This window comes from Neopelma chrysocephalum, unplaced genomic scaffold, assembly GCF_003984885.1.
Source record: "Neopelma chrysocephalum unplaced genomic scaffold, ASM398488v2 Primary Assembly neopelma1_119, whole genome shotgun sequence".
NCBI lineage: Eukaryota > Metazoa > Chordata > Aves > Passeriformes > Pipridae > Neopelma > Neopelma chrysocephalum.
This window is the reverse complement of record NW_020897781.1, coordinates 5,436,196-5,458,094: the sequence shown is the minus strand read 5'-3', so window position 1 is coordinate 5,458,094 and position 21,899 is coordinate 5,436,196. Positions and strand designations below refer to the sequence as shown.

At 44.2% G+C, this 21,899-nt stretch overlaps 1 protein-coding gene across 1 annotated transcript in view; it reads right to left on the bottom strand.

Moving 5' to 3' along the window:
• Positions 1–21,899, bottom strand: part of BMP7 (bone morphogenetic protein 7) — a 46,315-nt gene that overhangs the window by 3,742 nt on the left and 20,674 nt on the right. Inside the window, exons 2-6 of the mRNA XM_027697488.1 lie at positions 17,486–17,678; positions 6,928–7,076; positions 2,650–2,847; positions 1,034–1,110; positions 302–412 (exon numbers count right to left, since the gene is read on the bottom strand). Coding sequence (XP_027553289.1) covers positions 302–412; positions 1,034–1,110; positions 2,650–2,847; positions 6,928–7,076; positions 17,486–17,678 — 728 coding nt within the window. The remainder of the gene's footprint in view (positions 1–301; positions 413–1,033; positions 1,111–2,649; positions 2,848–6,927; positions 7,077–17,485; positions 17,679–21,899) is intronic.

Sequence of the window (21,899 nt, the reverse complement as noted above, 5' to 3'; positions counted from 1 at the left end):
TAGTGGGTCTCACATATTGCTCTTTCATTTCCATGCAGTGGGACTAAACCCCCATCATGATGTCAATCATAGGGCTCTTTCAAACTAGAGAGAGCATGTCAATGCTTGCAGCAAAGACAGGGTAATTTCTAGCCAACTAATTCAGGCCACTTGGCCAGACATGTTGAGCAGATGCTGCAGGCATCGTGTGAGCTAATGCAGACCTTCCTCCTTAGATCTTGGAGCCTCTTTTGTGTATAAACTTCTTTCTGAGCAGCACCTATCAGTTATAACCCTGTACCAGGAGCTACAGTGCACCTACCAGTGTCTGTACAATGGCATGGTTTGTAGCATTCATGTAGGAATTCAACGGGAAAGCACATTCTCCTTCACAGTAATAGGCAGCGTAGCCCTCTGGAGCAATGATCCAGTCCTTGAGTAAATTGAAGCCATTAGATTGTGGAGAAAAACAGAAACATTGTGCAGTGAAACAAAAAGCCAACCAGCACATAAACCTTCATGCATCCATGTACAGTTGCAGTGGCCTGCAAAATAAATATCTGGCACATTGGCCTTTTTAGTGCTCTCTTATAGCCCTCTAAAGCAGCTGCTTTTCCTAGAGGGACACATCCTACTTTGCAAATGTGCCCATATTGTAGCTGAACATCTGGGTTTAGTTGTTTATCCGTTCAGCAGTGTCCTCCTGGCTGTCCACAAGGATCACTTCACCCAGCACCTCAACACAGATACAAGCTTTCAGAAAGGAAAATGTGTTTAACCAGGTCTAAAAGAACGGGTAGCTGAAAGAGGAGAGCCTTCAGCAATGCCAGGGCCACAGTTCCTCAAAAAGACCTAAGGGTGTTGAGTTTCCAGCCAACCTCATGCTAAATATTTGTATACCCAATTTAGCAGAAGCACTTCTTAAGCATGCTAAAGGCAATATACAATTTTTTCGCCCTGAGAATTATAAAAGAAATCCAGTTATTGGCTTGATCTCACTACTGCAGCTGGAGAAGTGACGTGCAAAGGCACTCCAGTGACCCACAGCCCTTACCTGCCACCCCAGGTCCCTGAAGCTGACGTAGAGCTCGTGCTTCTTGCAGGCCTGTCTCTGGTCACTGCTGCTGTTCTCTGCATGGGAAGAATGGGTGGCCATGAGCTTGGGCTGCCCCAGCACCCACAGCCCCCAGCAGGGAGTGAGGCATTGCTGCTCATCTCTTGCACATGGGGCGCCTTTTTAACCATTTCAATTTTAGTCATAAAATAATAGCAGCGTTTAACACATATGAAATGCCCTTCTGGCTTCTTGTGCAAAGCCAGAAAAGGTCTGGGAAAAAAGCTATTTTCTTTTTCCTTTTTATTTTTTTTCCCCTGACCTCCTAGTAGCAACACACAGATCTCTCTGATTATAGTCTACAACATAGAAGGACAATCTATGAAAAGAGTGATAGGGAAAGGCACCCTTTACCTATTTTCTAAATTCCTGTCTTTGAATCACTGCTGATAGTTGCGCCTTCAGGTCTAAAAAGGCAACATGGGACATTAAAGTAGTGTAGAATCTGTTTTTCTGTCCAGTGCAGCTGGATCCAGACTACAGACTCCTGCCAATGGCTGATAATGATGAACCAATGAATAAAATCTGAATCGTGGAACTGAACAACCATAACTCTTCATGCAGTTTTGAAACTGTGTGCCCATCCTGGACATGTAGCCTGAGCTGGAGATCCAAGTAGAAGTTCCACAAAGAATGGCTTGAGTAGAGTTTTTTCATGGGAAGGCTTGTCAGGCATTGGAACAGGATGCCCGGGGATGTGGTGGAGCCACCATCCCTGGAGGAATTTGGCACTTAGTGCCGTGGTCTAGTTGTGAGGTGGTGATTGGTCAAAGGTTGGACTCGGTGATCTTGGAGGTCTTTTCCATCCTTAATGATTCTGTGATTCTATAAAAACATTACTTCAGCCCTTGTTGTTGGAAGCTGTGTTTTCCTTTTTCTCCTGCCTCCCACAAGCTGTCCTTCCATTCAGTGAGGCTCTCACAGAAACAGAGCTGGAATTTGCTGCTGCCTCCACAGAGTGAGCCCTGTGCTGTGGCTCCTGCTGGGACCGTCACCAAGGGCCTGTTACTCTGAGGTATCACATAATTAAGCCATGTTTCTATTTCAAATGCCTGATGGAGTTTTCTTCCATATTAGGAAGCAGAGCTCCCCCCAGAATAGCTGTGGTTATCCTGAGAATGAATAGGTTTTCCTCTTCCATGCAAGACTTTTGGGACTACTACACTATTTGGGGGCTAAACTTAAAATCACAAACTCTGAATATTGACAGCCTTTGGATTCAGACCCTCTGAAATATTGTTTTCATCACTTACTCGTTGCTTTAATGTAATTATCTTCTATTTCAAAATGAGAATTTATTTCATGTGGGAGCAATGGAGTTCTTCTGGTTAGGTGGGTTTTTTTTCACTTGGATTAAGAAATCCCTCAATTTAACATTGCACCAACGAAACATTCTTTTCCCGACTTTTTTGAAATAATCCCTAATCCCATGTAGTTTCAAACCAACAACTGAACACTAGTGGTGGACCAAAGAGACAACAAGCAGACATTGTGGGAGAAACTGTTCCCACGTTATGCCACAGCCAGAAACACAGACCCAGCAACCCACAGCGTACCTGCAACGTTTGACACCCGGAAAGCTTCCTGGTTCTTTGGCGTTTTGGATCGATTCTGGCTCCTCTGCTTCCCTCCCGTGGAGCGGATGCTGCGCAGATGGACCTCGGTGGCTTTGAAGAAGGCGACAGTGAAGGGCTGCTTGTTCTGAGGGCCGTGCCTTCCGATGAGACCCGCCAGCTTGGGGTTGATGCTTTGCCCTTGAAGCAGAACAGACTGATAAGAGGGGCTGCAGCAGCTTTTCCAGGATAACCAGGAGGAGAGCTGCTGGCTGGTAAGGGTGATTCCTGTAGGCATTGATCCACCAAGGACTTGGACTTAAATGGCAAAGCTGCTTCTGACAAGAGCAGCTCAGCACAGCTAAACTTCATTTTATATCTGCGTGTAAAAGTTACATAAAATAGCCCTATATATAATTATTTTACCCTAAATCCGCTTAGCGTTAACTTTTGCTGCATTCTTTAGAGGGGTTTCTTTAAGTTCACCAACGTATAATTTGAAGTGATCCTATAAAAGGAACCATAAAACTCAGCCCATAGGAACACTAAATTCCCACTGGAAGGTTATTAACTTAAAATAAAAATGCCTTGTATGGAATGCTGACAGAGTTCCAGATATACCTTAGTTGAAAAAATCAAATGTTTAGAGACATTTTGCTTATTGCTGCATCTTGGCACTACCATATCTGATTGCTTTGTTGCAAAACTGCTGGTTACCATCCATGTGTCCTTCATCTTGGGCTTTAAAATAATTTGATTTTTGGTAAAAGACAATTAGGTGGTTTCTCTGTAGAATTAGTTATTTACAAAAAAGGCAAGGAGAGAGTGGCAGTGGGAAATTTAATATTTCTCCCTGTTGCCTCCAAAGGATGTCTGGGTGCTGCTGTGAAATGCAGGAATGATATCCAGGATTATTCTGTTCCAAGCTACTGAGTGCTGCTGCTAAGTCCAAGTTATGTTAATGGCTTTTGTGATCCTTCGCTAAGGACAGAGCTGGGCCTTGTCAGCCACAAATCAAATGTGCCAAAGGACAGCTGACACTTTCCTGGAGAAGCCCTGCAAGGCAGCCTGGCTGGGGAGAGCAGGAAAGGGGCTCTCAGTCCACTGACAGAAATATCCTTACTCTACTGGTTTCTGACTAATGTGTGAAAAGAAGCTGGTAACCTAAAATATTTCTCGGTGATATTCTATAGCTGCTCTTTTTAAGACGAGTAAAGTAAATGTCAAGGCTTATAAATTATTGTCTTTATGGCACTGTTTCTGTCTTGGCTCTTGGATCTGTCCAAAAGATTGGTAAATATGACAGACCCAGAAAAGGGGGCTCTAGTCAAAGCTCAAGGCCAAGAATGGACTGGCCTTGACTGCAGCCCATTTTATGTTTTTCTAAAACCATGAGGAAGTTCCAAGATCAGTAGATGGGATTTGTGAAGAGGGCTGGATCAAGAGGTGTTTAACCCTGGCAAAGGAAAACTGCCTGGCATGGCCAGGCCTCACAAGCAAAGATAGGGTAAAATTAATCTGCCCTAAGGACAGGGCAGCAGGAGAGCTTGGGTGAAAAGAGCAAATACAGAAACTCCTGGCCGCAGAATTACATGTGGACACTCATCAACAACTCCGTCACCTTCTACTTAAGCTTCTTTCCGGAAACTTGTCCAAATAGTTTTCATTTTAAACATTTGTGGCTGAGCCCACAAAGTGCTTAAGCAAGCAGCCAATGTTAAATATATAAGTAGTTCCACTTGTGCTCAGGCTTTGCCAGATCTGAGCCTTATTTCCTGAAAACAAGCTCACCTGCAGGCAGTAGAGTTCGCTGAATGCTGCCCCTTCAAATGAGCCTTTCTGCTTCCCAAAGCTGTTTAAACTAGCCCACAGCTGTGGCTTTTCCAGTGTAAATTATTTTACCTTTCCCATGTCTCTGAATACAGCAGCAGTATGCATGAGGGGACCCAGCTTCATCCTGATGTTTAATGGATTTGCACTAAAGCAGCAATAAGTGTCACTTGACCAGTAAAATACCAGTGTAACACCAACATGCCACGTTCAAGGCCAGTGTGGTGGCAACGTTGCCTTAGGGGAAAAAAAGGTAATGCTCTGTTTGTGAAGTAGTATATTTATTTTTAATTGAGTTGGGGAAAATGCTCTTTCTGCCTTTCCTACCCACCCAGAAAGCAAGGTTAAACACAAGGACATGTGTGTAATCACCATTAGGCGATGAAAAACTTGTCCCACAAAAGCAATAGCTGTGCTCACGAACCAGCTTCATCTGCTCTTCTGAAGGTGATTTTTCAATACTGTCAAAAATGGGATCTTAAGCACCAAACTGAGTAAACCCAACCCATGTGCTGCTGCTGAGAGGGGCCCTGTGGGTGCTGGGCTGAAGGATACTGAGTCACTCAAGCATTTCTTCTCCTGTAGCTGTTCCCTGGTCTCAGGAATAAACAAAACCTCTTTGATTCTACCCTTATTGTACACGTTGACAGACTTATTTGGCAAGATTATAAAGAAATACAAAGATCAGTTAAATTTGCTTATTTTGTATCAGTTCATCTGGACAGTGCTTGTGATGTCAGATTTTTTTTAAAATAACTGTATTTGCTTCATGGTTACAGAACTCTATCTGTAACAACAGATACGAAGAAAAGTTGGGTTTGGTTGTGTTTTGTTTTTCTAATTCACTTAAAGCCTTGGGGATTGCCCAAGCATATAGTGTTGCATCAAAATCCTGCTGTGTTTGCAGCATATGATTTTCATATGAAGTCCAGGTGTAAAAGCAGCTTTTCTGTTAGTGCACACAATTGGTCTAGATCCAAAATGAAACTTGGGGAGCAAGGAAGGACATGTCCTCGCTATTCAAAATAGAAAGAAAAATTCACGTGTACGGAGGAGAAATGTGAGTGCAAAGATGCGCTGCCAAGGAAATTAGTTACAGAAGACAAGCAGACAATCGGGTCCTGTATCTCTGTATTTACTTACTAAACACTGCAGTGGGATTTTCTAATTTTTAATGACAGGTTGATTAAAGTATTTTGCTAATCTGTTTGGAGAAAGCAGCAAGTTACTTTGCAAAGTGTTTGAAAAGGGTTTAAACTTGGCTGTCAATTTGCTTTACTGTTCTAACTTTAAGAGTTAAGATTAACTTGTAAATCAGGTTGAATTTGACTCTTTATACAAAGATGTCTTTAGGGTGGGGACTACAAACTTCCATGGTGAGGCTCCTTCTTTGTGTTTGGGTTTCTGCGTTCACTGATCAGAAAGGGCAGGTTAAAACAAACCCTGTGCACTTCTCTGTGCAGGTCTCACATGAGTTAAATCACCCTGCCATGTAAATGACTCTCTGTAGGTTGCCTGTTTCAAAACTACTTTGCACAGTCTTTATGCAAAATGCTACTTACTGGAAACATGCAGAGTGTTGCATAAAAGCCAAGAGCAAGTGATATCATAGACACAGTGAGCAGAGAATGAAAGAATGTCCTTAGATAACTGCATCCGGACTATTCATAATTTTGAGCTGGTTTTTGCTTAACCATTCCTGTGGGGCAGCCAGGCAGTTCCAGGTGGTCCCAGGTCCTGGGAACCCCCAAGAAGATCCAGGATACTTTGGTTTCCTTGCACAAGTCTCCAAGTGAGCATCAGGGATCTTAATGCTAAGACAAAGCAGCATGACTTTTTAGTTAAGACCTGATTAGGAAAACTCCCCAGCTGATTCTAAACACGTCCTTTCTGGAGATGTTTCAGAGCCAGGTCTTCCCACTCATTCCCAAACCTCACAGATTTGTACCATACACAGCAGACCTTGGAATCCAGACCATGCATGACTTTACCAGTAAGTTCTGCTGCCACAAAGAAAATTAAAATGGTTCTTAGCTGTCTTCTGAATTTGAAAGGCCTTCTGTGCCAACTGACAGCAGCCTTCTACATCACTCAGTTGTGTCTTCTTGCACATAACAAAGTTTATTCCTCTCTCCTTGACTGGATTGCACTACCAGCCAGCAGCATATTCTTACCTTGATGGGGATGTGTACACAGCTAATATTGGAATTACTGCAGGCAGGTCACCAATCTGTTACAGCATCTGAGTACATCCTTAACCTCAAATATGTCTAGGGGCTATTTTTTAATACTACTGTTATTTCCACCTTAGGCAAATTCAGGAAAAACATGCTTAAGAAATCCTGTTCAAAGGAAAGAGTGATGAATGCTTAGGGCTTCCCCTGGCTGGGAATCAGGTACCTGAGACAGAGGCTCACTGATTGCAGTTGGTGTCTGCTGTCTGACACTCACCATCAGTGCCTTCCACGGAGAGCTGCAGGCCAAGGTTGTGTTGGGGGTTCACCACCCAGTGATTGCTGGTTGCAGTAATGTCAAACACCAGCCACCCTTCCTCTGCAGCCCAGATCGTTCGAGAGTCGAGCAGGAACAAATCTGAATCCCTGAAAAAAAAGAAGCATAATTCCCATTTACCCAGGCTTTCCACTGGAGTCTCTTTAGGCAGCATCCTGGGTCAGCCTTTCAGTGATATCTTCCCCTCAGATGGAGCTTCTCTTCTCTTCAAAAAAGGGAGGATGGCTTGAAGCAGATTTGAGGTGGTTTTGGGTTACTTTGCTGTTACAGTTAACCTTAGAGCTACTGATGCAGCTTCAGGAAAAAGGCTTGCCAGGCACAGATCTGCAAAATTACTGTTTGCATATGTAAACCTGGTAATTGGGCAGACAATGCTGCTCATTAGCCTTTCCACACATAATTTCCTGACTTTTATGCATAATTGTAGCACTGGTGCAAGCCAGCTGGAACACTGGTGTGCATATATTAACATATGTAATGGTTTTTTAAATTTGTTTGTCTGAGGTTACAGATAACTGATTGAGACTCTGCTGCACTGTTGTGGGTCACAATTTTCTTTCAGTTCATGGCTTGTTTTTTTTAAAGATCACTGTTCAGTTACTCCAGGTAAAGAATTGATACCAGAAAATAAGAAAGATCTGCAATAGAGAGGATTCTGTGCATTTGAAATCACTTTGGATTTACAAAATGTTTCCTGGCAAATTTCTGAAAAATGAAAACTAGAAAAAGACAGGTTCTGTAAGGGAAAGAATGTGTTATCAGAAATCAAGAAAGAGATAAAACTTGGATGAAAAAATGGATAGTGGTGCAGTTCCTTCATAAAAAGACTTTACAAGAAGAACAAAGGCACACGGTGGAAGTGTCTAGACAAGCCCTGTAAGAGCTGCTTTTGTACCTACAGTGCGCAAACATGGTAACTTGTTAAAGTGTAATTATATCCTTTTGAATGAAGAACCAACCTTGGAAAACCCTTTAATCATGCCCTCAAAGCTTAAAGAAAGCCTTATGAATTTTGTCACTACGGATTTGTCAGTGCAAATATATATATTTAGCTTAGTTTACACAGTGCCTCTTCTTTACATGGAATATCAAGTGATCAGAAACAAATCTGAGAAGTATTTGAGGCATAGCTTTTAGTGATTCTTTTCCCTGTGAGATACCAAGAAATTAGAGGCTTTCGTCCCACACAAAACAGAAATGGTTTTTGCAATGCTTTTACTGTCTAGCTTTGCTTTCAACCAGAGAATATAAGAGATGATGCATTTCCTCTGTGAGCTCATGGTTGTCACTGCCTCTGACTCCATGATGGCTTACATGAAGTAAAATTTCTGAAATTGTTTCCTGCAGAGCACGTGAGCATATGGCCCAGGGTGTGTAAGAGGAGGACTCTGAGTGTCCTCCCTAAAGCAGGACCCCTTTGGATACCACACGGCTGAATGTGCAGATCCAGCCAGCGCTGCTCAGGGTGCAATTAGTGCTTTCTTTCAGGCAAAGTTTTGGGTTGTGGGAGAAGCCCTTCATCAGAATTGAACTTGCTGCAACACTTGCTTGCTACTGAAAGGGGATCCTATGGGGATCCCCATCCAAGGTGGATGGCTCAGGAAGGGGCTGTGGTGCAGCGATGGAGAGGCTCAATGCGGGTGGTGGGAGCTGCTCTTCAGAGCTCAGTCAGCTTTGCTGGGTGCCCTTAGGAAAACTGAAGTTGAATAATACGGATAACCCCCTCTCTCCATAGACACATTAGTTACAGGAGTGCAAGATGCTTGAACTCCAACAGGGGGACAAATTTCCTGGGGTTTTATCCCCACCCAGGAACAATGGCCCTGTTCCCACAGCGCATGACACAGCAGTGTGGACATCTCCCACCCTTCCCTGCTTACAACACACTGAACAACAGCATCCCAGAGGAGCCAGGGATGAGGGAGTCGTACGGCTTGGCCCGTTCCAATGGCTGAGGCCAAGTTTCCAGAAGTAAAGAGTTTTTATATTCACGTACTGCACTATTTAAGCATGGCCCCCAACTGGAAGTCATGATTCACCCAAGGTTTGGTTCATAGGGACTTGGCTTGCTTGGTTTTCCCCCTTGTAGTTTGCAGGTTGATGATACTAGCAATAATGATAGTTTTTTTGTTTTTAGCTACTGCTCAACTGCAGTGTTATTACTCAGAAAACCCAGCCTTTAAGCTTCCCATGCTGACATGATGCAATCGGGGTAACCAGACAACATGAGGCATCAAGTACCAGGGTGAGTCAGTCTGGGAAATTGTATAATACATTTGTTTTCCTGTAGTTACAGCAATGTGCAAACAATAGGCCTGGAGGGGAAGCCCGAAGTGAGAGAGATCAAAGGGACCCACTAAAGGGAAATGTCCTTCTCACACACACACTTGGAACATTTGGACCCCAAAAAAGCCCCAGGTCAGATGCTCTCTGGAGAAGTTCAAGCACTCCTGGATTAGCACTTTCCACTCTGGCCCACCAGCAGTGGCCAGGGATGGGACACAAAACCTGACTGGTGTTGCAAGCAGAGGCTCCTGAGATTGACTCCTGTTCCAATGAAAAGAAACCTCTTTTTCTTTTAAAAAGAACAGCCTCCCTTTGAGTGGAAAGCCCTGCTCTCCAAAGACAGGGCAAACAGCGTTAAATCACCAGCTCATAGACAGCAAGCCCTTGAGATATCATTGTTGGACAAGACGTGGTAAACAAAGCAAAGAAATGTTATTCTGCTTAGACTTAAACAATATGTGCTCTGAGGGCTCGCATCTAATGACTTGTCATAGGAGATAGTGCTAGTTAAGTCTAACTGATGTGGCTGGTTTGGGTTTTAGCTTTGAGATAAAGATCTAAGCACAAAGAGAAAAAGTTTCTGGTGCACATCTCACTCTGGTATCCTACCTACCAACTGTACTCATAGAGTGTTCTTGGAGCAATGTGAATAATGGTTCTGCAACAAGGAGGCAGAAAAGCCCTTTGATTCCTTGGCCCTGCATTCAGTCCTTTCGTTCAAGAACTTCAGTGCACGTAAGAAACCATACTGAGCCTTTTATCAGAGCAAGGGGTAGGAAAGGCACATGATACTCCTTTTACAGAAAATTAAGCTGGGACATGGAAATGTTAATGCCTAGATTAGAGTTACACAAATTATGAAGTCTGGATCCAGACCACAAGTATGTTTTGTTGAGACCACATCAAAATGGCTCAGTGTTCAAAGTAGTGACATCAGCGGGAGTGTCAGAGCTTTTAGCAATGATAAAACACGGGGCTTTCAGCTCAGTTTTCTCAAGCATCAGGCTGTCAGTGGAGTCTGAGATGAGGACAGGAGGTTGGCACTTGTCTACTGATGGCTTTGGTAGTGTCTGGCAGCAGATGCCAGAAAAGAGAGTCATCTCCCGTTAGAAAGCACTCCCAAAAATTTGTCTACAGGTCATATAACTGCCGTGTGGTCTGTGAAACTTCCTTAGTGAACTTGTTTTCTGGACTCAAGGGTGAGTAACAAGCATTGCAAAGTGAGGGTGGCTGGGCAGGATGCATGTGAGGTCGTGTCTGGAAAGCAGCTGGAGTTATAGAGGTGGAAGGGCTGGAGCTGCCAAAGGGCTGTGGAGGGCTGGTGGCAGGAGTGCGGTCAAGAAAAGAGATCACAGGTGTTTAGTGGAAGGGGAAAGGACTGGAAGAAGTGGGGATGAGGGGAGAAATAAGGGAAGACAAAATATAGAAAAGACAAGTAGCGTATCCTAGAAGGAAATAGTAAGGAAGAGTTACCATGTTGCAACATAGTAAAATAAGAGATTAGCAACCATGAAACTTCATTAAAAAGTATGTATGGGCTCTTTGCCTTTTTGTTGGGGTACTCTTTCAATCTCTAGGGTGCTGTTTGGTTTGAAGCCATAAACACTAGAAACGTATGCAGAGGTGAGAAGTGCAGCATCTCCCTCAATCACCTGCCTTGATGATTTGAGGCACAAGGAATCAAGGAATGGCCTAGGAAGAGAGACTCAGTGAAAACATGAGAGTTGGCAATTATGCAATAGCAAGAGAACAGGAGATGAACCTGTATTTATAGGCTATAGTGCTGTGAAGTCTACACTGCTTTAGGACAGTTCTCTTGCCAAACAGTCTCTGCTTTAGCGTCTGTTTTCTTCACTCGCTTTCCCCATCCCCCTCATCAGCCCTGTTATTTTAAGCTGCTGGTTGACAAGTGGTAGTAAATACTAATGAGCACTTCCAAGTGGGATAAAAATAAATGAGAAGAAGGACAGGCGGCAGCAGCAAAGGCGACTCAGCAATTTTCACTGCACTGCAAGACAAGGTGATTTCTGTCACATGCCAGGACTCTGGGTTGGGAGCAGCTTTGGAGTCCTGGCTCACCTGGCCATGTCCTGGCAGCAGCCAGGCCAGGGCCACTGCCAGCAGGTCCTGCAGTCCCCTGCCTGTGTCGGGTAACCCACCAGCCCAAAGAGCACACTGAGGCTGTCCAGTAGCTGTGCTGCTCGAATCCCTACCTGATAGTTTGAGGAATCATAGATATAACAGTTTTTTAAACAATAACCACACAGTGACACCTTGCAACAGATTTTGAACATCTTTACTGCTTCTGTTTTAAAGTGGGAAACACTTGAGGCATGGATATGTTGAATGTCTTACTGATTCAGCACGCAAACCACAGTCTCTAAGCCAGGAGCATAATCCTGTCCTCTTGCTGGGTATTCTAACCCTAGAAGGGCTGTTTAGGTCACAGGCATGGTGCAAGTTTTCCAACAGGCAGCCCAAGGACAGAGCTGGCATGGGGTGTTGGGCAATTCATGACCAGGTTTGAGCAGGTGGAGGGAGGAGAAGGCAGAGAGGGCATCCTGGGAGGGTTAGAAGACATCTGTTTGGATTAAAAACCTGCAGTGTCCAGATTTCAGTTTGCTTGGTGTCATTGCTTAAAGTCAGCTGCAGCTGTACAAAGACAAGCTTAGGAAAATATTTTTCAGACTTTCCAACTTTGAGAGGGCCCCAGGATCTCCCTGGGCCTCTCCCTGGCACATTTGCAACACCCTCTGTACACAGACCTGATGCAAGTCCTCCTCCCACACCTTCCCTTCCCCGTGCCTGAGATCCCCTGCTTATCCTTCCCGCTCCTTCCCCACTGATAAAAGCCCTCTCCGTGCCCACAGGGGCTCCGTGGGGTGAAGGGATGTCCACAGCAGGAACACAGTTTGCTGGAGGTGGTTTGCAAGGACTGGTCTGAAAGCTGGCTGTACTGGTAGTGAAACAGATCTGTATAAATTCTGTTGAATCTAGGGAAAAAATAAATTCACTTCAAAATTTCAGCAGATTCTTAATTCTGTGTGTTTCTAGTAGCTGTGTTGCCTTTCCTATGCAGTGTTTGAGAAGGGTAGGATCTATGTCTCAAAGGCTGATTAAAAGTGGCAATGGGAGTTTGTTACTGGGATGCAACACGTTTCCTAAACATGAAGCCTCTTGTAAAAACAGCGCTGAGAGAACTGAGGTTACACACATACCTCTGACGCTTCATATAAAGCTGTTTCTGTTCAGCATTGAGTCACTGTTCATTAGTGCATCACTTAGCTGAGCAAGAACCCACTGGGGTATGCAAAATGCCTCCTGCAGCTACTCAAGTGCCTGTGAAGAGCTGTGCCTTGCTTAGCAAGTTCAAGATATGTCAGAAGTTTTGCAGGCTGCAGTGGCTTTTAGGAATGGTCTGAAGGAGATAACTAGATCCAGCTCTGCTCTTGGAGAGCTACAGGGCTTCCATGCTGAAGTTCCCTTGCTACTTGCTGAGAAATGAATACAGTTATCAACTGACTTACAGATAAGTTACCAAAAAAAATAATCAAAGCTATTGTCAGTACCTTCCTAGATGCTGTTGCAGGTACTGTCATGCTGCTGGGGCACATAATTAAAACAAACTCTTCCCTTCTGTACTGCACCCTCCTTCTGTACTGAACAATCACACTGGTACTTGTAAAAGCTCCAAAAAAGAGGCACATCTGCTTCATGGGTTGGGTGGGCCTAAGCCTTTCTTAGTTACTAGAATTACACATTTCAACCCACAACATGCACACAGACTCCAATGAATGGGAAAAGGGGTCTGGAGAGGGGCTTAGGTTTGATCTGGGTGCAGCAGTGGTGTAGTTTGAAGCACAAGCTAAAGCATTCCAGCTGCAAGTCAAACCCAGGAATGCATCATGGGAGATCTGATTTTTCTGCAGGGCTGGTAACATGAGCATTCAAATCATTCACTGCCTTTGAAGCCTGTGAAATCCATAATGGCCACAAAGTGAACATGTAACAACTACATTTCAATTACTAAAGGCTGGTCAAGTACCTAGTTTTATTCTCTCCAGTAACAAAACTCCCATCGACTTCAAAGGGGTTGGGATTCACTCTGCAGTGCGAGTGCTGGGTCCAATGAAATAGGAGATGCAACTCTGGGATGAGGTATTTCAGCTTCTGAAGGTGCAGACAGAAGGGCAGAATCGAGCTCTGATGTTGAGGGCAGCTGTACAGTCTGCATTTTTTCTGCAGCTTCAGGTTAATAAATTGAGGGTGATGCCTTGATTAACAATTTGCCCCAGAACTATGTTGGTACTTTTGGAAAATACGCAGGTTCCTACCAACTACAGTAGGAGTTACATATCCAGCCTGCTTAGCTGCTGTTAGAAATCCCACTGCATACCTGTGTGTCTCTTCTGCACTTAAATCCCTTTGAAATTCTTGCTGTGGCCGTTGCTGACAGAGGTGGAGGCTCTGAGGGTAATGGATATTTTTTTTTTCAAAGTGCTTCACAAACTATTTCATGATTCCAGTGTAAAAGTACCAAAGTTTATTTCTCTCAGGCTCACAACCATAAGCTTTATTTTGCCATGTTCCCTGCATAGATGTTCAAGATTAATTACCTTCAATACCTTGTAGCAAGCCTTGTGCCCTGTGGTGTGTGCTTCCTAGCACTGGGATCTGTTTGCTTGCCCTCCTTTTCCAGGAGGGAGGAGACGGAGGCTTGAGCAGCACCCGGCTCCCTGATGGCCACCTTCAGCTACCCCTTAAAAGGGTTTGTGACCACAACAGGGACTTGATGCCCTGCTGCTCAGCACCCTTCTAAAGCCAGTCCTGGCTTTGTAAAACACTTTCCCAGGCTTTTGGGTGAGTGAGCCATGAAGACCAAACAGAAGTTGGACCTGAGTCACTGGATTTTGAGCTATGCACACGAAAGCTTTCAGACGTTATATTAGTCAAAACGTCAACTGTTTTTACAGTGTTTGTGATATTGTGAACATTTTTGTTCATGAATGTACTTGTTTGCCTGAAGTGAATAACTGATGCTGTGTGCCTAAAGAATGCTGTACGTGCCTTTTTATGAAGGAAATGTTGCCAGTTTGAAGAGCTTGCCTTGCAATGAATTCATAGATTTGGAAAGGCCAAAAAGAATATTTGATCATTTAGCCTGGTTTCCTACAAACACCTGTAATAATATCTTCAGTCTGACAGAGATACAATTTCTATTAGTCTAAGTCTGAGTGGCATCTCATCTGCTGCAAAGGGCAGGGCTGGGCTCTCATTTTTCCTGCCAGGGTTGTTATGTGTCTGCCCACAACTGAGGTGGATGAGGGAAAGCTTCTACCCTCTGTCCAAACGTTGGTACTGTTGAGGGAAAGGATTTCAGGAATAGTCTGCTGGGAGTGCAGCTGTTAGTCTGGAAAGACCTATCCTATATTTTACCCTGACAACAAAGTGCAGGCAAGAGATGTTGCTGGTTAGATACCAACCTGTCTGAACTCGTAAAGTCATTAACTATTGAACTGCTCATACAAATGGTTTATTTGAACCAAGGGCACCATCACACCCCAAACTAGAGGCTCATCTGTGGTTTAACTGAAAATCCAGCCTTCAGCATGTCCCGTGGTCTCTTCACACTCAAAGGAAACTATCCCTAGTCAGCCTCAGCCTGGGCTTTCCAGCTGCACCCTGTGCTGTTCTGTGGCTCTAGGTGTCCTGCTCTCAGCTGTGTGTGACACAATGCTGAGCTGCCCCTGGGGAGCCTGGCAGGAGCTGCTGTGCCTTGGGCCACTGCAACAGGAGCAGCACAGACTTGGAGAATCCCACGTTTCAAATCTCAAAGGGCAATTCCAGAAGTCTCCTAGGGGAATCCCACTGCTCTTGTGTCATCACAAGCGCACAGAGAGAGGGGAACCCGTTTGGATTCCTGCTGGCCACTGTACCTGTGGAGCTCCAGGGAGAGGGATCCACAAAGCCAAAGGCGAGCAAACGTTTCCCTGCCTGCGTGGGGGAGAGGGTTTGGCTTTGTTTTGCTCTTGTTGCTAACAACGTCAGATGGGTCTGACTTTCCAGCCTGCTCGGGATGAGACAAACAGCCAAGGAAGCATCAAAGTGAATGGGTGTTTTTTGATCAACATTGGAGAGAGTTTGTTTTCTTTCTCCACTTGCCCAATGACACACTGACTTGGATGACTGGTCTGTGACAGAGCCGGGTGGAAAATGTCAGTGGAAAAATGCAGAAAAAGAGCAAATATTTTTACAAATGTTAGTGACAATATTTTTACCTTTGGTCAATCCAAACCAACAGGAATATTTTTTCAGGACATACTGTTCAAAACTCGCCATAGCCTGTGCCAAAATGTATGCAAAAAGGGAATATGCACGAACGCTCATTAAAAATAGTGTTCCTGTGGTGAATATGATGCAGTAAAATTGCATCTCATCTTGTGGCTGGAACATCTGTATAATTAGCAAGATTCCTCACCTCTTCCAGCCAGTGGTTCATGTATATGCCTGCACTTTGCATACATTTTTTTTTGACCTTTAGGAATAAGAATTTGTGGAGGAGACAGTTTGCAGAAACACTTGCTGCTCCACACAACTCTCCTCAGTGGTACCTTGCCACTCTCTCTAAACACAGTTGTAACCAACCTATGGATGTATCATTGTATAATGAAGGTACTAAATATCATCCTGACTCTGTCAGTAAGATTCCTGGGAGGAATTCCGGGAGGGAGAACTTCCCGGGCATCTGATGATGATCATTTACTCCAAGAACAGGTTTCTGGCATTCCCTAATACCCTGACACAGGGTATTAGGTTAGTGCCTCTTCCTCTGCCAACACATGTATTGTTTCTGCTCTTCCCAAGAATGAAAAGTTATTCCTGCAGGCTTATTCCTAAATAACCTATTTAAGAAATACAGCATAGGGAGGCTTCTACTTCTGGAAGGGCTTAAAAGAGAATAAACTGAAATGCTTATGGTAAGCAGGACATCTAATGGGTCCTGTGCACAGTTGTGGCTTGTTGCCTTCTCCTTTAAGGAAACCTGGTTAAAATGTATAGTTCAAATTATTGCTGTTTGATAAAAACATATTCACTTTAGCACAGACCCCAAACCCTGCAAATAATTGTGTCGTTAGAAATGCCAGGAGAACTGTGACTTTTAAGCTATAAAATTAGAATTTCAGATGTGGAAGAAAACACACCAGTGGTTAAATATTTTTACCATACAGCAAAGCCAGTAGAAATCCTCACCATTTAAAAAAACATTGATAAGGTTTCCTGTCATATTTCAATTTTTTTCCACATTTTTATTAGTGCTTATAAAACCATACAGCCAGAGTCCTGTTTACACTTTTTTCTTACCCTTTTGGACTTTCCCCTTTTTAAATCCCTAGTGTTTCTCTTTTCCTAAACCTAAATTAGGACTGTAGTATTTAGTAGTCCTAAAGAATAACTTCTGACTAGAATGTGACTGTAAATACTTTTCATGTAAATAAATGCAATCTCAGTTTTGGTAGGATTTGTATGTAAAAGAAATACGTGCAAATGAAACTAAGTGCCTTGGATAAACGGTTTGGGATTGCTGATTAATTGGAACTAAAAACAGATGAGAAAATTGAACATATGTTCTTATTCAAGTTCCCCGGAGGATTTGTCAGGGAGCTTGGCATACATTAATAATTGCTTGGAATGGATTTAATAGCTCATCTTGTAGTTTTGCACATGCAAAACAATCAGTCAGTATAAAAAGCATGGTGTCATCTGTCTTTGTTAATTAGGGATCTCGAATGCCTTTGATAATAAAGGCTAGCAATTAAGCTACAATTCCAGAGGAAGCATTTGGTTTTGTCACTTCAGGATCCATAAGCAGCAGGAGGAAGCGGGGAGGACTTCCAGGAATCTTGAAATACTCCGAGTTTATGATGTTTTCCTGCACTAGCACATGGCCAGGCTTATTGGCTCCTCAGCTACTGAGTGCTCACAGGGGTGAGAGTGCTGGGGATGCTCCCTGGGGCATGTGGAGGCTCACAGGGATCTCTCCCCATGTCACCACACGTGGCAGCTGCATGCTGAGGTTTCACTGTATGAACCTGATGCCAGACCCAGGCACTTTTGCTGATGGCACCAGTATTTCTAACAATATTAGACATAACTCCCCGAAGGAACACACTGTGCTTGTGCTTTCATCAGGTTTTCCCTGTGGGTCACTCACCTTCCCGGGTGCTCCTGGAGGACCTGGTAGACGCTAATCTGGAACGTTTCGTTGTCGAAGCGTTCGCGGATGTAATCCTTGTATATCCGGAACTCGGCAGCCGTCACCGCTTCCCCCTCTGGGATTCTGGAGAGATCAAACCTGAACTCTCGGTAGTGGCAGCGCTGATGGTGAAACTCTCTGTCATGCTCCACTGAAACAGAAAACAGCCCATTAGCCACCTGCTTTGTTCCCTTTTCCCTCGCCATCAAACACGCTTGAGAGTTGCCACAACAGAAAAGGGCAAGAATATCTGATTGCAGCATCTCACGCTGTCACTCGGTTCATTAAAGCACGTAGGAAATACATGACTTTATCTGGGCTATTATAAGCATATATGTGTTTATCAGAATCCCTTTGAAACAGTTTTACAGCTGGCTGGTACAGGGTGTGGGGGACTGTTTTGTTTTAATGATTTTTGGCAGCTTTGTGCTTGACAAGTGACTCTGGACATTTGCCACCGATAACAACCAAGCTGCTGTGGGAAGGAGCTGAAAGAAACAGATGGGGCTTTTCAGGAGTGCAGGTTCTTGGCCTGGCTCTGCTTCTGAAAATTACACAGGCACACACACATACCCACACACATATATACACAGATTCCAGTCCTTGAGGCTTTTCATGCCAGCGACCCACATTTGGTGCCAGCTGAATTCATCGCAAGCTCGTGGCTCCGCTCCGAGGGGTCAAAGCTTTCATGTTAAAGGATCCTTAGTGCTTAGGGTTGTGAGGCAAATGTTCAAAGCGAGGACCTTCTTTCACCTCCCAACCCTGACTGTGAAATAACAAGGAGTGCCAGAATCCTCCCAGGACGGTGTGGGGATGGTGTGTTATCCCTCCGAGTGACAGGCCTGCCTGTCTCCTGACGGACAGCTGATGGTCTCGTGCTTGTGGATACGGAAGCAGGGGGTCAGTGTTGGGAGGAAACAAAGACTTCAAGACAGTCCTCCAGCAAGGGGGAGGCGAGGTGTCAGTGCCCCAGCCCGACACATGACGCAAATCACCCTTCTTGGGACAAATTCCAAATTAAATAGACAAGTCGGACAAAGGAAAAGGGGGAAACGGAGGTATAAGGGAATGAACTGACTCGCCCAAGGTCACACTGCATGACATTTTAAGAGCTGAGGTTTGAACCAGAGACTTCCTATATGTCCCAGTCCTGTCGTCTGTCCACTTGACCTCTCTGCAGCTTGACTGCACAATTCAAGTAGTTAGCTCTGAGATTTCCTTGGCAAAGAATGCTTGTCTTTCTACAGGCCTGATTCTCTTCTGGCAGCAGTAAATCCATTGTGTAAATCCATTGACTTAAAGGGAATTATTCCTGAAAAAGAGGAGTTTCAAGCCCGAGTCTGCAAAGTGTTATTTAAATTTACAGCACTGCACGGTACGAATGCACATCAGCACCTCGTGGGGATCTCCCCTGTGTCAGGGACAGAGTGTGGGGAGGCTCTGGGAACCAGGCTGTGTCCAAGCATGGAGCAGGTTCAGCACTGCTTTGCTGGCCAAGATTCAGCTGCTGGCCATGGACTCTTCCTCCTCTCTCACATCCCTTCTGCGAGGAGTCCAGGGCTCACAGTTTGCCACTGTGTGATTGCTGTTCAGGGAAATACTTCAGAGCTCTTACTCATAGCTGGGATTCATCTTAGAGAGTTTTTTAGGTATGAAACTTCTAAACTTTCCAAGACAAAGGTGATTAAGTTCAGCAAATGGTTTTATAGGTTGGGCAGTTACACCTCTAGCTAAAACATCTCTTAAGACTCACAGAGATTGTTCAGTGTCTCATACCCTGATGTGGGATAATATTGTGAATATTCACCAGTGTCTGTAAAACATTTGGCAGGCTAAAACTGCCCTGGAAGTGCTAGCAACGCTATTAAATGTGCCTCAATCCCTTTCCTCCAAACTACTCCTAATAGAATAAGATACTAAGAGTGTGATTTCAGTCTCAAAGGAATTTGTCTGCACCTAAATTACAGGAGGGAGGGAAAAACACTCTAATATGGAATAGCTCCTTTAACCACAACTACAGAAGAATGACTATAATGCTGTGTGGTTTTAGCTGTATTACAGATAACACCACAGGCAGGGTGTTAGCAGTAGGATGTACCAATATGATTTGCTTCCAAAGACGTGGGAAGGCTAAATTTCCAAAGGAAGGTGGGTGCACCTTTTCAGTGTATATGTGTGATGACAACTACATCAGCCAACACTGGTCTTGAGCTGCACTTTCTACACAAGGTCTGACAACAAGCACATGAAGATGAAACTTTTTGGGGTGCTGCTAGAGTTCACAGTGATTTCCTCTGCAGAGCCCTAGAAAAAATGTGTCATATTAGTATGAAAAATTAACAGCCAGGGTCATAAAATAAAGAGCCCCGAAGTTTGAACTTTCCCATGCTTTGCAGATGTTGGGATATAGGGTTTTGGCCTGAGCCATCTTTAGTGTTAAAGCAAACATTCCTGTGGCTATAGTCATTAAGATCATGAAAATATGTGGATATGTAACTGAAGAAAGAATCCCAAGAAACCCTTCAACTCAGTGTTTATTGTTTTTCCCCTTTTTCTTTGCACTCTGGACCTATCTGCTGACCCAGAAGTAACAAATCCTTTCAGAACTAATTTATGAGAAACACTGACCCTGAATCAACATCTGTTAGATGACTGCAGTAAATCTTATTACATAATTAAACACCAAAATCTATGTTAAAATAACGTTAAGGGTCTGACTTGAACTCATAAAAGCAAGACTCTTCATTATGAAGGCTGAAATCCTATCCCTAAGTCATACTGCTGTGTGTTGGTATTTGGGAACATATGGTACAGTATATAGGATCGAGCACTTTTTGTAGACCCCAGTAATACCTTCAGCACAACAGCACGGGGTGAGCAGGGGAGCGCTCACAGAGCCTGAGTTTCCTGGGTTTGATGGGTGTTAGACCTTTGACAATACTGCAACTGGGTCATTTCCAGTTAATTACCTGAGGAGTCTGAAGGGGGAGAGTGAGGGGCAGTGTTAAGAAAAAAAAAAAAGGGATGGGGGAAGTGGTATTTTAAGTGTTCAGTGAAACAGTTGAGAGAATTGCAGCGGCTCTTTGAATGTGACTGTGGTTTCTCCAGTAGATCTATAAAATCCATGATCCCCATTGACACAACATACCATAAGAATGTTTTGATCATTCTTGAAGGACTTAGTCTCAGCTATTTGTCAGCCATTACATGAGACCCCTGGTGGCCTAGTGGTTAGCGTGCAGGACTTTCACTGCTGCGACCACGGGTTCAAATCCCGGTCTCCTGGCCTGATGGAGGTCGTTAGCCCTGTGTGGCCATCCATCTATGAGAAGGACACTCTAAACAAACCTACGTCCTGAGGACCTCACTGCCATTGTCCAAGCTTGCTTGGCCCCGGCAGATGAACCTTAGGATTAAAGGGTGGGCTCAGTTCAGCGCAGGCTGTGTCTCACCTAAAAAATCCATTGCGCAGGCTGGAAAGGTAAAAGACCTTTCCCCAAATCTTCGTTCGCGAAGATAGGCCATTATTATTATTACATGCTACATGCTCCCTTAAAAGTCACCAAGCAATATGAATATTTCGATTCGTAGCCCTTTTGCCCACAGAACCTGAACTCATGTTTGTTCCAGGTCCATCACTACTACCCAAAGGCTTTGGTGAATGGTTTTAGCCCAGATCCTAATTGCAAACATTGGAAATTCCAGCTCACAATTCAAATGCCTTGGCAAGGCAGCTGCTTGGAGAGGAAGCCAAAGCTCTGGATGTGCAATCAAAGGTTGTAAAATAGGAAAAGGAAGAACACCCTTGAAAAATAATTCTGCTGTGAGACAGACTGTGTGCCTTAGCTGTGGGAAAACAGTGGACTTCCTCTCCTTAAAAAACAATCCAAAGTCACTCACAGGTGGTGCATGTGTAAATATGTGCCTCTCCTCATTCTTGGAAGTATTATCACATTTTGGAGGCACAAACACTGTTAAAAAATTCTGACCTAACTTTACACATGGCTCAAAATTTGCAGAATAACTCTGGGCATGGTGAGTGTGGCAGTTAATTGGACCTATAGTGGATGAGGATCATCAGACACTCCCTCTGGCACAGTCCTTTGGGAAAGGAAAGTTTGGGATGGAGTTGTGAGCTGTGGGATGGACAACAGATTCACAAGAAAATAAGCAAGACACCAAAATGTGCAGGACAATTAAGGTGATCCAGCCAAAACAAGCAATATCTCAGGTTGGTGGTTATCAGCAACTTCGCCACACCTGTCGCAAATATGCAAGTAAGATCAGCATCTTTGAAAGTTTGGCCTTGCCTATCTGTGCAGGATCTGAATGCTGCACTATCTGATAAAGATAGGGCTCTGAGCTCTCT